The sequence below is a fragment of the Hordeum vulgare genome, chromosome 6H, assembly GCF_904849725.1.
Source record: "Hordeum vulgare subsp. vulgare chromosome 6H, MorexV3_pseudomolecules_assembly, whole genome shotgun sequence".
NCBI lineage: Eukaryota > Viridiplantae > Streptophyta > Magnoliopsida > Poales > Poaceae > Hordeum > Hordeum vulgare.
The window spans coordinates 362337002-362350609 of NC_058523.1; the positions used below are offsets into that span (position 1 = coordinate 362337002).

Below are 13608 nucleotides of genomic sequence, written 5' to 3' on the forward strand. Positions count from 1 at the left end.
AGGTGAATTTTTCGACTAGGGGTATTAATCATTGAATGACCAATGTGACGTATACCCATACCTTCGCCACTGGCAGTGTGGATTTGATCGTTGCCGCGGTATTTCTCCTTCATGGTGACCTTCTCGAGTTCGTTGGTGATGTGGTTGGTGGCGCCACTATCGACATACCAATTTGTGTCGACACCATAGGAGCCTTAAGCCGTCGCGGCCATATTGTCTTCATCTTGCGAGGAGTCTTCATCCTCGTCGTAGCGGTACCAACAGTCCTTCGCCGTATGACTAGGCTTGCCACAGATCTGGCAGCGAGGCATGTCCGGACGAAATCTGTTGGGACCACCACCGCAGCGTCCGTTGGAGTTGCCATGAGGAGCGCCGCCACCACGACGTCCCTTGCCACGGGAGGAGCCACGCGAGCGAGATCCGTCGTCGCGGCCCCTGGAAGCAGAGTTGGCCCACGACTTGAATCCGCCGTCGGAGCTGTGGTACTGTGCCATGCGTTGATCAAAGTTACTAAGCATAGCAAAAGCTCGTCGAGGGTTACCGGAGTGACGTGAGCCTCCAAGGCGGAGACCAGGTGCTGGTAATCTTGGTCGTCATCTTGGATGGCCTTGCCAGGTGCTGCGAGTTCATCAACAAAACCTCGCATGGCGGCGAAGTAAGAGGCCACCGATTGGTTTCCCTTCTGCGCATTGATCAGCGCCGTTCAGATGTTGTTGACGCGGTTGAGTTATTGTGACGAGAACATGCTCGCCAGTGCCACCTAGAGTTCTCGCGCCGTGGTGATCGTAGTCACCGTGACGAGCACCTCCTTGGAGAGGTTTTGGAGCAGGTATACATGGACCTGCTGATCCTCCCTCACCCAGGTCGAATGAAGGGGATTCGGCTCAAAGATCTCCTTTCCGGCGGTGTCCTTGGTGACCAGGACTTCGACCGGTTCGGGTGCCGTGTCGTCGACGTAGTGGTAGACGACGGCGCCCCTCAGCTGCGGCGTAATCTGCGTTCGCCACAGAACATAGTTGGTGCGGGAGAGTTTCTTCGGGACCCCGCCGCTGAGCAATGGTTGGTGGGAGGTGGAGAAAGACATGGCGGCTACGCACTTTGGGTGGAGGTGGAGAAAGACATGGCGGCTGCGCACTTTGGGTGGAGGTGGACTAGCTAGATTAATGAAGGAAGATATCTCTCTATACCATGTGCAACAATGCGGGACACAGTCTTATGCTTCCTCACCAAGGGGTACGAACCCAATATGCGTACAGGTTTGTTAGGAGAGATCCTAGGTATACAACTTGAAAGAGAAGGAAACAAGAGATAAAAAAGATAAAATTACATGAGTCCGTATGTATCATGGACTGCACAATATTACATTTAACAGCGCGAACCAAATTCGTGGCATTTCTCTTATTCAAAGGAAGGCGTTTGGCCGCACCTTTTCCAGCTCCTTTTATTCGAAGTTATAATTACAGAACCTATCTCCATCTAGTCTAGCATATTTACATCCTCAAAAGGACAAACGGAAGAACGAACGTAAGTTCATTCTACATAAGACAAACTTCTAATCGTTCGAATCTACCAACTTTTCAAGGCATCTAGATCACAGCAGCAAGAGGATTCAACGACGGCCATGGGAAAACCTGCAGCTGCAGTGTCCTAACTCCTAACCCACGCGTCAGTATCGGCATCACCATTCGCCATTAACTCCTGCTTGACCAATGAGCCACCCGTCGCTATCTGCCTCAGTCTCCTCACAATGAGATCTCGAAGAGGTCAGACTCGGGTTCGAGGTCGCCGGCCGCCGTCGTGCCGCCGCCGCTCTCCTTCCTGCTCCTGCTAACCCGCGAGGCCTCCGTCCAGCCGGAGTCCACGCGGCCCATGGAGAACAGGTCCCCGCTGTCGTCGAAGTCGAGCCCCATGGACCCGCTCCGTCCCTCGCCCAGCGACGCGGACCGCACGAAGCACGGGTTGGCCGAGCGCCGCGCGTTGGCCGGCGCGTACCGGAACTTGCTCTGTCCGAGGTTGACCAGCGCCATCACGTCGAAGCTGGAGGCCAGCACCGGGTACAGCGGGCTGGAGAAGGCGTCGGCGTTGCAGCTCACCGCGTGGACGAGCTGCCCATCCACCGTGAAGTACACCTTCCGCTTCGCCGGCTCGAAGCCGCAGCCCACGACCTTGTCCACCCCCGCCCACGCTGACTTCTCCGACTCGTACGCCAGCTTCATCCCTGAATAATCAACGAACAGATCCAGTTCACGATTTGCACGGCACGGAACTGTCGCGGCAACGCAAAGAATTCCGTAACGGAGTGCGGTTGTTACCGTCGAGGTAGACGGCGCCGTTGGAGTGGAAGCCGATGGACGACGCGTACGTTCCGGCTAACGACGGCCGTGCAGATGCGGCGGACCCAGCGCCGGCGGCGAGGCCCAGCGACATGACCAAGTGCTTCTGTTTGTTTCCCTGGTCATCTTTCGCTGCCCTGGTTTCTTGAATCGGGCTGTTGGTGTTGTCCGGCGCAAAACTGATGAGCTTGCTGCGTTCGCTGTCGCCGGAGCCGTCGTGCCCACGCCTGCTCGTCCGGGACGCCGACCACTCCGGACGCCGTGTGTTCAGATATATGATGGTGATCTCCATGTAGGCGTCCTGCGGGAACGGCGTACCGTTCATCGGCGGCCCCGGCAGCGGCATGCCCATCCTGGCGGTGCAAAACCCGTTGTTGCTTGTCAGATCCTGGTCGTTGCGGAGGGGGCTCGAGAGGCTTCCCGGGAGCCACTTCTTGCTGGACGCGGCGGCGCCGGTGGCCGCGGCTACGGGATTGAGCCGCACGGCCTGCAGCCGCTCGGACGATCCCACGGGGACCTCCCACGCGGCCTCAGACAAGTCGCGGCTGGTCCCGGCGTCGCAGACCGGGCAGAGCCCCCACAGCGGGGACGACGACGCCGACCTCGCCTTCGGCGGCGCCACGGCAAACACGAACTGCGCCCACCCGTGCTCCGCCGCCTCGATCACCAGCCGCGGGTGATCGCCCCACTGGAACGGGCCCTGCTGCTGCGCGCCACCGCCCGGTCCCCGGAGCCTGGTGTCTGCGCGGACATGGTGGTGGTGGTGCAACTGCTGGAACCGGACGCCCACGCGGCCGCTGCTGGCGGTGTACTTGGCGTTGAGTTTTGCCAGCCCGGGGCTCGCCGCCGGGTCCGCGCTGCCTACCCCACGAGCACCGACCGGTAGCTCCGGCGGCGCGTTACGCGGCATGTGGCGCCGCCGGTAGACATAGCACGCGGCCGCCACCAGCGCTGCGGCGGGGAGGGCCACGCCGAGGAGCAGCTTGAGCCATAGCGCCATGTATACGTCGTCCTACTGGGGGGAGCGGAGCCGCGCCGGCGAGGTGGACATGGACATGATGGTGCTCTGTCGTGGGTTTCGGGCTGCGGGTAGGGGTTGATTCTGTCTTGTGCGTGTGCGTGCGGAGTTGTTTGGTGGAATGTGTAGCGAGGCCGACGGGGGAGGAAAGCTGACTTGCCTGACTGGCTCAACGGAACAAGCAAAAACAAGGGAATAGTTGAATTTAAGGTGGTGGCTTTTAAATCGCGCGACAGCGGCGTGCATTTGTTGATCGGTGACGGGCCATTTTTTCAGCGGCTGACCAGATCAACGGAGGCGCGGAGAGCCTCAGCTATCTGTAACGGGTGAATCGGCACGTCACGCTACACGAGTTTGTTTCTTTTTCCTTTGTTTCTTTCGACGACTGTGCTACACGGTGTGTGTTACGCAGCTGGTGGGTTGTCGATGTGATATGTGAATGCTTTTCATTGTGTTGCAATGCAAACCCTCTTAACTGTTGAGTGCGAAGTACTTTCGACCTATAAATGCAGTAGCAAGCAACGGAGATTTTCTAAATGAAAAAAAACCGTGTGAGCATTTGAAAACCAACAGACCCAGAATCTACTCTCTTTTTCTCCGGCGAGGGACATGTGAGAATTCGTTCTGCAACACACGAGACAAAAAGCATCAACTTAGTGTATTTTTCTTCCCCTCTCTATCGTCTCCCACCACCACCGCCGAGAAATTAGATCTTAACCCATATTTTACTTTTCACTTCGATCATTATTCCTGAGTAACGGACCTAGCCCACTTGGCAAGGGTGGGCCAATAGTGCAATTTGTATTTTTTTAGAACGTAACTACGTAGCGGCGCTGCATATTGTTGCTCCTGTGCGGCGGCTACTGTAGACAAGCAAAAGTTGCTAGCAAAAACAGAAAGGCATGCAGAATACATGCCATATGTATCCAAAAAAAGTACAACTAGCTACTTATTTCCTACATGCTATCACTTTGCTCTTTCTCTCTCTCATGAATGTGACATCATCGATATTCCTTCTATCTTTGACATTCAGAATATTTTATCTTTAAAGTTGTTAATTTGATCATTGATCTGTTTTCACAGCTGATTTTGTAGCGATAAGATCTTCGAAACTAGCTCCTATATCGATATGTTTTGACAATGTTTTTTGGGTCCGTACTTGCCACATTGTTCCACCAACTTGACATATTATTATCTGAGTGCCATATTTTTTTGACATAGTTTTTGTAAAAACATTGTTGGTACTTATAAATTCAGTTGCCTCAGTGTTTTGATGTGGTTGCCATTTTTAGTTCAACCTAGTTGTCACGTTGTCTCGTAAAGCTTGTCAGTGCTTGTCAAATCCTAGTTGTTACAAAAAAACGGTTGTGCTTGTCATTTTAACTCTACCTAGTTGCCATATTGCCACATACGGATTGTCATAAAAATTAGTTGCCGCAACATTTTGATGTACTTATCAGTTTAATTCTACACGGTCGTTGTATTATGTCGTAAAAACATTCGGTTGTTCCAAACTCTAGTTGATGTGGTGTTTTGTTGTGTTGATCAATTTAATTCTACTCAGTTCTCTCGAATAAGCTTGTCAGTCGTTGTAAAACTAGTTGTCATGTTGTTTTGCATCACTTGCCATTTATTCCCTCCGTCCCATAATATAAGAGCAATCTAAAAAATGCTCTTATATTATGAGACGAAGGTAATAGAATTCAAACTAGTGGCCACACATTTCATATGTATTCACTCAGTATTACTAATGTCGAAAAACGATAACTTCGGTGTGAAATGTTGCTACCATTAAATAATTACTAGGAGTAGTTTCGTGTAGTTAAAAAAGTAGACCAAATATGCATGCTACAACCTTGTGTCATGTTAAAAGAATAGACCATGCATGCATGCTACAGGGCTGGTGTCAAGTAGTAAAAAAGTAGAGCATTCATGCATATGCTGCGGAGGCTTGTGTCGGGATTGATTGGGGCATGCCAAAATAATTCAGACATGTACTGATAGGGTTATAGTTCCAGGATATGGTCATAGGCCTGTCCTATAGGTCCTATCCAAGGACTACCCTTCATAAGGGACAAGGCCCTTAGATAGTTCCGACTGAACAAAGGACTTCCCATCATCCTGTCGGTGACGATTCCCCCATCATCCAGTCGGTGACGAGCATTCGGAGCGTATTAAACATACCGACTGGATTGCACTCTGTATATCGTAACCTCCGTGGAGGGCAACGGTCATACGTTTTCATACACCATTATTAGCATTTAAGGCATACGTTACCTGTAACGTAGGCATTTATTCGCCACTACTCCACCCCTGTCCACCGGACCGTTGTGAAGGGCAGCGCACTCTATATAAGCCGCCCTTCCCCACTGGTGCAGGGGTTGGCATTTACTGTAACCACATATTCCACTCGACACTAAGCTCCCAAGAGCACTGAGACGTAGGGATTTTACCTCCACCGTACAGGGGTCTGAACTCATACATCCTCGCCGTAGCTAAGGCTCTGCCCATCCTTTCGTACCCTACACATCTACTGTCAGACTTATACCCACGACAGTTGGCGCCCACCGTGGGGCAGGCGTCTAAGCGACTTCTGGCGGGTTTGCGACTTCATCTTTTCATCATGTCGTCCGGTGGAGATTTGTGCATGGGTCATGAGATCCTCTTCGGCGCACTCTCCTTCATCGTCGATGATTCAGCATGGCATCTGGACGCGCCTCTCGATGTCGAGGCGCTCCCCAGTCGCGGGGTTACACACTTCCGTGCCGGTGCCCGCGACGTCCTTCTTCTCCAGCAATCGGCTCTGGTGTCGATCTTCGCCCTCGTCACGCGCCGCAACAAGCGGTCCTGCCGTCCGCGGCTCCAGCGTTGGGTGCGACACGCCCAGGCGCGCCAGAACGCGTCCTCTCAAGTGGCGGCCCTCGAGTCGGTTGTGGTCGCGCCGCCGTCCCAGTGCTTGGACTCAGTTCCGACTGAGTTGCCTTCCGAGTACTTGGGTCACGGGCCTACAGCCGAAGTTCTCATGGCCAATTCCCATGAAAGTCCCCGCCAGACTGGTCGGAACGAGCATGAGGTCGGCGAGTCATCCGGCGCACACCGTCAGCGCCGCCGTTCTGCCAGCCGACGCACTCGTCAGAGCAACGTGGAGGTGTTCCGCACACCCGTCCTCAACCTGGCTGCCGCCGCCAAGATAGCCGATTCCCTCCAGCCGACTGATTCAGAGGCCGGTAGAGGGATCGAGCAGATCCGTGCCCTGTTGCACACGGCGCAACAGCAGAATTCAGCGGTCTCCTAGTCGCACAACAGGATCCACAACAGTTCTGTTCACGCGAACACGCATCGGTTGGTTTTCAGCCCCGATTCTCATCAACGATGCAGAGGAGGCAGCCATTCCATGAATCCCGAAGATCGTCGCCGTTCACGCACCCCTCCGCGGGGTGGACCTTACGGGCCCCGACATCATGACGATCGACGTTCAGTCGGTGACACGTATGATCCAAGGCCCGATGCAAGAGGGTACATCGCCCAGAGGAAGGTCGACAGGAGTCGAGCCCACCGTGATGGTCACGAAAGAGACCGTCCGAGTGGAAGCAGGACCATCGTCTCTGGCCCCGAGTGCTTCAGTCGGGCCATCCGTTCAGCTGACATCCCTCCCAACTTCCGATTGGCGACGGGGATCAGCAAGTTTACAGGAGAATCCAAGCCAGAAACGTGGCTGGACGACTACCGAGTGGCGGTCCAGATCGGTGGCGGAGATGACCAGGTCGCCATGAAACATCTCCCCCTGATGCTCGACGGCTTGGCACGAGCGTGGCTGAACCAGTTGGCTCCTTCAAGCATCTACAGCTGGGCAGATCTGGCCCGAGTCTTCATCAGGACCTTCGAGGGCACGTGCAAACGCCCTGCTGGTCTCGTGGAGCTCCAGCACTGTGTCCAGAAGAAGAATGAGCCCCTGCGCGATTTTATCCAGCGTTGGACGACCCTCTACCACACGGTGGAGAACGTCACAGAGCACCAAGCAGTCTACGCCTTCAAGGCAAGCGTGCGGTACAGAGATCTGTACCTGAAGTTCGGTCGGACAGGCGACATCTCCATGAGCAAGATGATGGAGATAGCCGCACGCTATGCAAATGACGAAGAAGATGACCGCATACGTAGCGGCAAGCATAAAGCAGTCGCCGATGGAGATGGGAACAACACTCGGAAGCAGAAGCAGAAAGCTCCGTCCACTCCGCAGGCAGAGGCATCAGCCGTTACCAATGCCAAGTTCAAGGGCAAGGGGAAGGCTCAGTTCACCCCCAAGAAGAAGCAGTTCGGAAACTCCATCCTGGATCAGCCATGTCCAATCCACACGAAGATGGACGAAGAAGGCAATGCCATATTCCCGAAGCACACCACTCGACAATGTCGCCTCCTGATCCAAGGGTTCGGCGAAGGGCAGCCGAGTGAAAAGGACAATGAACAGGATGATGAGGACAAGGAGGATCCGTTCCCCCAAGTCCATGCAACACTGATGATTTTTGCTAATGTGGAAAGCAAGAGTCGACTGAAGCTGGTGAACAGGGAGGTGAACATGGCCACCCAAACCAACCCCATGTTCCTCAAATGCTCTCAGACTGCGATCACCTTTGACCAGTCGGATCATCCCAGCACACATGCCCACCCCAGGGAGGCAGGCTCTTGTCGTCGACCCGGTGGTGGAAGGAGTCCGACTGCGCAAAGTCCTCATGGACGGCGGCAGCATCTTGAACATCATGTACGCTGACACTCTCAAGGGGATGTGCATTCCGATGTCCAAACTTAGCGAGAGCAGCATGCATTTCCACGGAGTCGTCCCTGGACGAAAGGCCAAGTCACTCGGCCAGATCGCGTTGGACGTCGTTTTCGGCTCCGACAAGAACTTCCGCAAGGAAAAGCTGACATTCGAGGTGGTGGACTTCCAGAGTGCATACCATGCGATTCTGGGCCGTCCGGCGTATGCGCGTTTCATGGCCCGTCCATGTTACGTGTATGTGAAGTTGAAGATGCCGGGTCCCAAAGGTGTGATCACTGTCACAGGCAATCGGCAGCGGGCCAAGGAGTGTCTGCAGCAGGGGTCGAGGGTCGCCGATCAGCAGATGGCTGTCCTCGAGCTGGACGAATACAAGAAGACAGCCGACCCCGCTGACTTGATGCGTTCGAAGAAGCCAACTTCGGAGTCCGCATTCCAGTCGGTGGGAGACACGAAGAAGGTCAACATCCACCCGACGGACGACACCGCGGCCCCGACGAACATCTCCACCACCCTTGATCCAAAATAGGAAGCCGAGCTCATCCAATTCCTTCGTGAGAACTGGGACATTTTCGCATGGAAGCCCACTGACATGCCAGGTGTACCCAGGGAATTGGCTGAGCACCGACTGCATGTGGATCCTGCTGCTCGGCCCGTCCGAGAACGCCTGCGTTGGTCCGCCGCGCACAAGAGGAAGGCAATCGGAGAGGAGGTGGCTAAGCTTTTGGCAGCCAACTTCATTCGCGAGGTACACCACTCCGAGTGGCTCGCCAATGTTGTCATGGTGCCCAAGAAGGACAAGTCTCTCCGAATGTGCATCGACTTCAAGCATCTCAATAAGGTCTGCCCGAAAGACCATTTCCCGCTCCCCCGCATTGATCAAATTGTTGATTCAACTGCGGGTTGCGAGCGTTTGTCATTTCTTGATGCCTACTCGGGCTATCATCAGATCCGTCTGTATGGTCCCGATGAATTAAAAACAGACTTCATCACCCCATTCGGGTGCTTCTGCTACATCACTATGCCATTCGGTTTGAAGAATGCAGGAGCAACTTTTATGCGCTTGATCCAAAAATGCCTCCTTGACCAGATCAGTCGAAATGTGGAGGCGTATATGGATGATATTGTAGTCAAGTCACGCAAAGGTTCCGACCTGCTGACTGACTTGGCGGAAACATTCGCCAACCTTCGTAGGCACGATATCAAGCTCAACCCTGCCAAGTGTTAATTCGGTGTTCCCAGCGGAAAGTTACTCGGTTTCTTTGTTTCCGAACAAGGGATCGATGTCAACCCTGAAAAGATCAGGACCATCGTCCGAATGGAGCGGCCGGTCAGAATACATGATGTTCAAAGGCTCACAGGTTGCCTAGCGGCTTTGAGCAGGTTTATCAGTCAACTCGGCGAGAAGGCGCTACCTCTGTACCGACTCATGAGGAAATCAGATACTTTCGAGTGGACAGATGAAGCCCAAATTGCATTTGACGACCTCAAAGCCCTGCTTTCCACCCAGCCGGTTCTTACTGCCCTGCTCAGTAAAGAACCCCTTCTTCTGTACATCGCGGCTACAAATCAAGTCGTCAGCACTGTTCTCACAGTCAAACACGAAGAAGAAGGCAAAGCGTACAAGGTTCAGCGGCCAGTATATTATGTCTCCGAAGTCCTGACTCCTTCCAAGCAGAGGTATCCTCATTATCAAAAGCTTATTTACGGGATCTACATGACTGCGAAGAAGGCGGCTCATTATTTCCAGGACCACTTGGTGTATGTCGTTTCTGATGCTCCGTTGTCGGAAATCCTCCACAATCGAGACGCATCAGGCCGAGTGGCGAAGTGGGCAATGGAGATGTTATACTGCGACATCAAGTTCGAAGCCAAGAAGGCTATAAAGTCTCAAGCTCTGGCTGACTTCATAGCAGAATGGGTAGAACAACAACAACCGACTCACATCCACTCGACTCATTGGACTATGTTTTTCGATGGGTCCAAGATGTTGAATGGATCCGGCGCTGGCGTGGTGATCATATCGCCAAAAGGTGATAAACTTAAGTATGTGTTACAGATACATTTCGATTCCTCCAACAATGAGGCAGAATATGAAGCTCTCCTTTATGGATTACGCATGGCCATCACACTCGGCGTCCGTCGCCTGATGGTTTATGGCGATTCATATTTGGTGGTTAATCAAGTGATGAAGGAGTGGGATGTAAGGAACCCCACCATGACTACATACTGCAACGCAGTGAGGAAGCTCGAGAAGAAGTTTGAAGGTCTGGAACTTCACCATGTCCCGCGACTGAAAAACCAAGCAGCTGATGAATTGGCGAAACTTGGATACACTCGGAGACCAGTCCCGAGTGATGTCTGCCTCGAGCACGTACACCTTCCCTCGGTAAAAGAAGATCCTTTCACAAAGGAACCAGTACAACCAAAGAGCTCAACAGATCCGACTGAAGTCGAGGTCCCTGCTGTGGTTGATTTGATCATGGAGATTCTTGTTCTTATCCCCGATTGGACTGTGCCGTTCATTGCGTACATCCCGAGGCAAGAGTTACCGGAAGACGAAGTCCAAGCGAGGCAGATTGTCCGCAGGTCGAAGTCCTTCACCGTTATTGATGGCCAGTTGTACAAGGAAAGTGTTTCAGGCGTCCTTCAACGATGCATGTCCCCTGAGGAGGGACAGTTAATCCTGGATGAAATTCACTCGGGAACCTGCGGCCAGCATGCCTCCTCAAGAGCAATCGTCACCAAAGCATTCAGAGCTGGTTTCTTCTGGTTGCAAGCGAATGAAATGGCGAAGGATATGGTCGACCGATGCGAAGGCTGTCAGTTCTACTCGAACAAGTCCCACAAGCCAACATCTGCGCTGAAGACAATCCCCCTCGTTTGGCCGTTCGCAGTGTGGGGATTAGATACAGTCGGTCCATTCAGAACAGGCCAAGGGGGATTCACTCATCTGTTGGTGGCAGTCGACAAGTTCACCAAGTGGATTGAAGCCAAGCCCATCAAGAAGCTCGACGCCCTTACGGCCATCAAGTTTGTCAGAGACATCATCGCCAGATTCAGAGTACCGCACAGCATAATCACTCACAATGACACAAACTTTGACTCGGACAGATTCAAAGGTCTTTGCACAGGCCAAGGGATCCGAGTGGATTTTGCATCTGTGGCGCATCCCCAAACAAACGGGGAAGTAGAGCGGGCGAATGGACTTATTCTTCAAGGATTGAAACCTCGACTCCTGCGAGAAGTTGGACATGCTGCCAGCGCATGGGTCACCGAGCTGCCTTCGGTGTTGTGGGGCCTCCGCACAACTCCAAATAGATCTACAAGGCGATCCCCGTTCTTCCTCGTTTACGGAGCAGAGGTAGTCCTTCCGAGTGACTTGCTTCACAACTCTCCACGAGTCGAACTCTTCTCCGAAGCCGAAGCAGAGCAAGCCAGGAAAGATGGAGTGGATCTTCTAGAAGAAGAGCGCGAGATGGCACTGACTCGCTCAACAATTTATCAACAAGACCTGCGGTGTTTTCACGCGCGGCACGTCAGGAGTCGTACATTCCAAGAAGGCGACCTGGTGCTCCGAGTGGATCAGCAGAGACCTCACAAGTTGGCTCCCGCCTGGGAAGGACCCTTCATCATCTCCAAGGTGCTGAACAACGGAGCATATCGACTCTACAACCTCGACAGGGAAACGGACGAGCCGCGAGCATGGAACGGAGATCTCCTAAAGCGCTTCTACACGTGACCGCCGACGGAGGCAATGTCAAGAACAAGCATCATTCAAGTAATACAAAGCATATTGATTTCTAGCAAATTCAAAATTCTTCCGCGTTGGTAGACTCTGGTCTAAAAAAAATAATAAAAAAAAATTCACTCCGAGTGTGCACTAAAAGTCGCACTCGGGACTTAGTTGCGATCCAGAATCACCTAAGTACAAACTCGCTCCGACTGCGCACTAAAAACCGCACTCGGGAACTTAGCTGCGATCCAGAATCGCCTAAGTACAAACTCTCTCCCAGTGTGCACTAAAAGTCGCACTCGGGAACTTAGCTGCGATCTAGAATCGTCTAAGTACAAACTCTCTCCGAGTGCGCACTAAAAACCGCACTCGGGAACTTAGCTGCGATCCAGAATCGCCTAAGTACAAACTCTCTCCCAGTGTGCATTAAAAGTCGCACTCGGGGACTTAGCTGCGATCCAGAATCGCCTAAGTACAAACTCGCTCCGAGTGTGCACTAAAACCGCACTCGAGAACTTAGCTGCGATCCAGAATCGCCTAAGTACAAACTCTCTCCGAGTGTGCACTAAAAGTCACACTCGGGAACTTAGCTGCGATCCAGAATCGTCTAAGTACAAACTCTCTCCCAGTGTGCACTAAAAGTCGCACTCGGGGACTTAGCTGCGATCCAGAATCGCCTAAGTACAAACTCGCTCTGAGTGCGCACTAAAAACCGCACTCGAGAACTTAGCTGCGATCCAGAATCGCCTAAGTACAAACTCTCTCCGAGTGTGCACTAAAAGTCGCACTCGGGGACTTTGCTGCGGTCCAGAATCGCCTAAGTACAAACTCGCTCTGAGTGCGCACTAAAAACCGCACTCGGGGACTTAGCTGCGATCCAGAATCGCCTAAGTACAAAGCTTCCTTCGAGTGTATCCTAGAGATCCACTGGAGGCTTAGCAGACCCTCATTGAGGCTCATGTAGATGTGAAGACAACTCACAACTACATGAGTAGCAACTCGCTCGGAGTGCGACCTTACAGTCGCGCTCGGGGACTTAGCTGCGATCCAGAATCGCCTAAGTAAAAAGCTTCCCTCGAGTGTATCCTAGAGATCCACTCGGAGGCTTAGCAGACCCTCATTGAGGCTCATGTGGATGTGAAGAAAACTGACAACTACATGAGTAACAACTCGCTCCGAGTGTGCACTAAAAGTCGCACTCGAAGACTTAGCCACGACGAAGAGTCGCCTAAGTAAAAGCTCGCTCCGAGTGCGTACTCGGAGACTTGACAGACCCTCATTGAGGCTCATGTGGATGTGAAGACAACTGACAACTACATGCTCCGCATGTTTGCCATTGGCTTCACCAAGAAACACCAAACAAAAACCACGAGCCAAAATCATGTCAAAAAAAGTTTTGGCGAATGAAGAGCAAAATGTTCGATTCGAATTCAAAGTTGGATCTACGATAGTCGGCTCGGTGTGGATCAAGCTTATCCACACCGAACCACGAATGTGACGGCCAACAGCAGTGGCCAAAGTTTGATACAGATACCACTCAGCATACCGAGGTAAAGTTTTTCAAGCGTCGTCAGGACTGCCACCGGGATTGGCAGGCTCCACAAAAGTGTCAAGGTCGATCCCATCTGTGATGCGATTGGCGGTCTCAAGGAAGGTCTCCATGAAATCTTCGAATCGAAGCTTCTTGGTGTTGGCGATCTGCAACTCCTTCAGCTTTTCTTCGCGAGCTTCCTTGCAGTGCACTCGGACC

The 13608-nt window shown here is 52.8% G+C and overlaps 1 protein-coding gene across 1 annotated transcript; it reads right to left on the bottom strand.

Moving 5' to 3' along the window:
- Positions 1 to 1398: 1398 nt before the first annotated feature.
- On the bottom strand, positions 1399 to 3806 carry LOC123401794. Its single transcript, XM_045095643.1, has 2 exons — positions 2313 to 3806; positions 1399 to 2218 (listed from the first exon to the last, which is right to left on the bottom strand). The coding sequence occupies exons 1-2, from the start codon at positions 3331 to 3333 to the stop codon at positions 1743 to 1745; spliced, it is 1497 nt and encodes a 498-aa protein (XP_044951578.1). The 5' UTR covers positions 3334 to 3806; the 3' UTR covers positions 1399 to 1742.
- Positions 3807 to 13608: the final 9802 nt, after the last annotated feature.

Coding starts and splice junctions, on each gene's coding strand:
- LOC123401794 (XM_045095643.1), bottom strand. CDS start 3,333: ATGGCGCTATGGCTCAAGCTGCTCCTCGGCGTGGCCCTCCCCGCCGCA. Junction 2,219..2,312: donor CGGCGCCGTCTACCTCGACG/GTAACAACCGCA, acceptor TTGATTATTCAG/GGATGAAGCTGGCGTACGAG.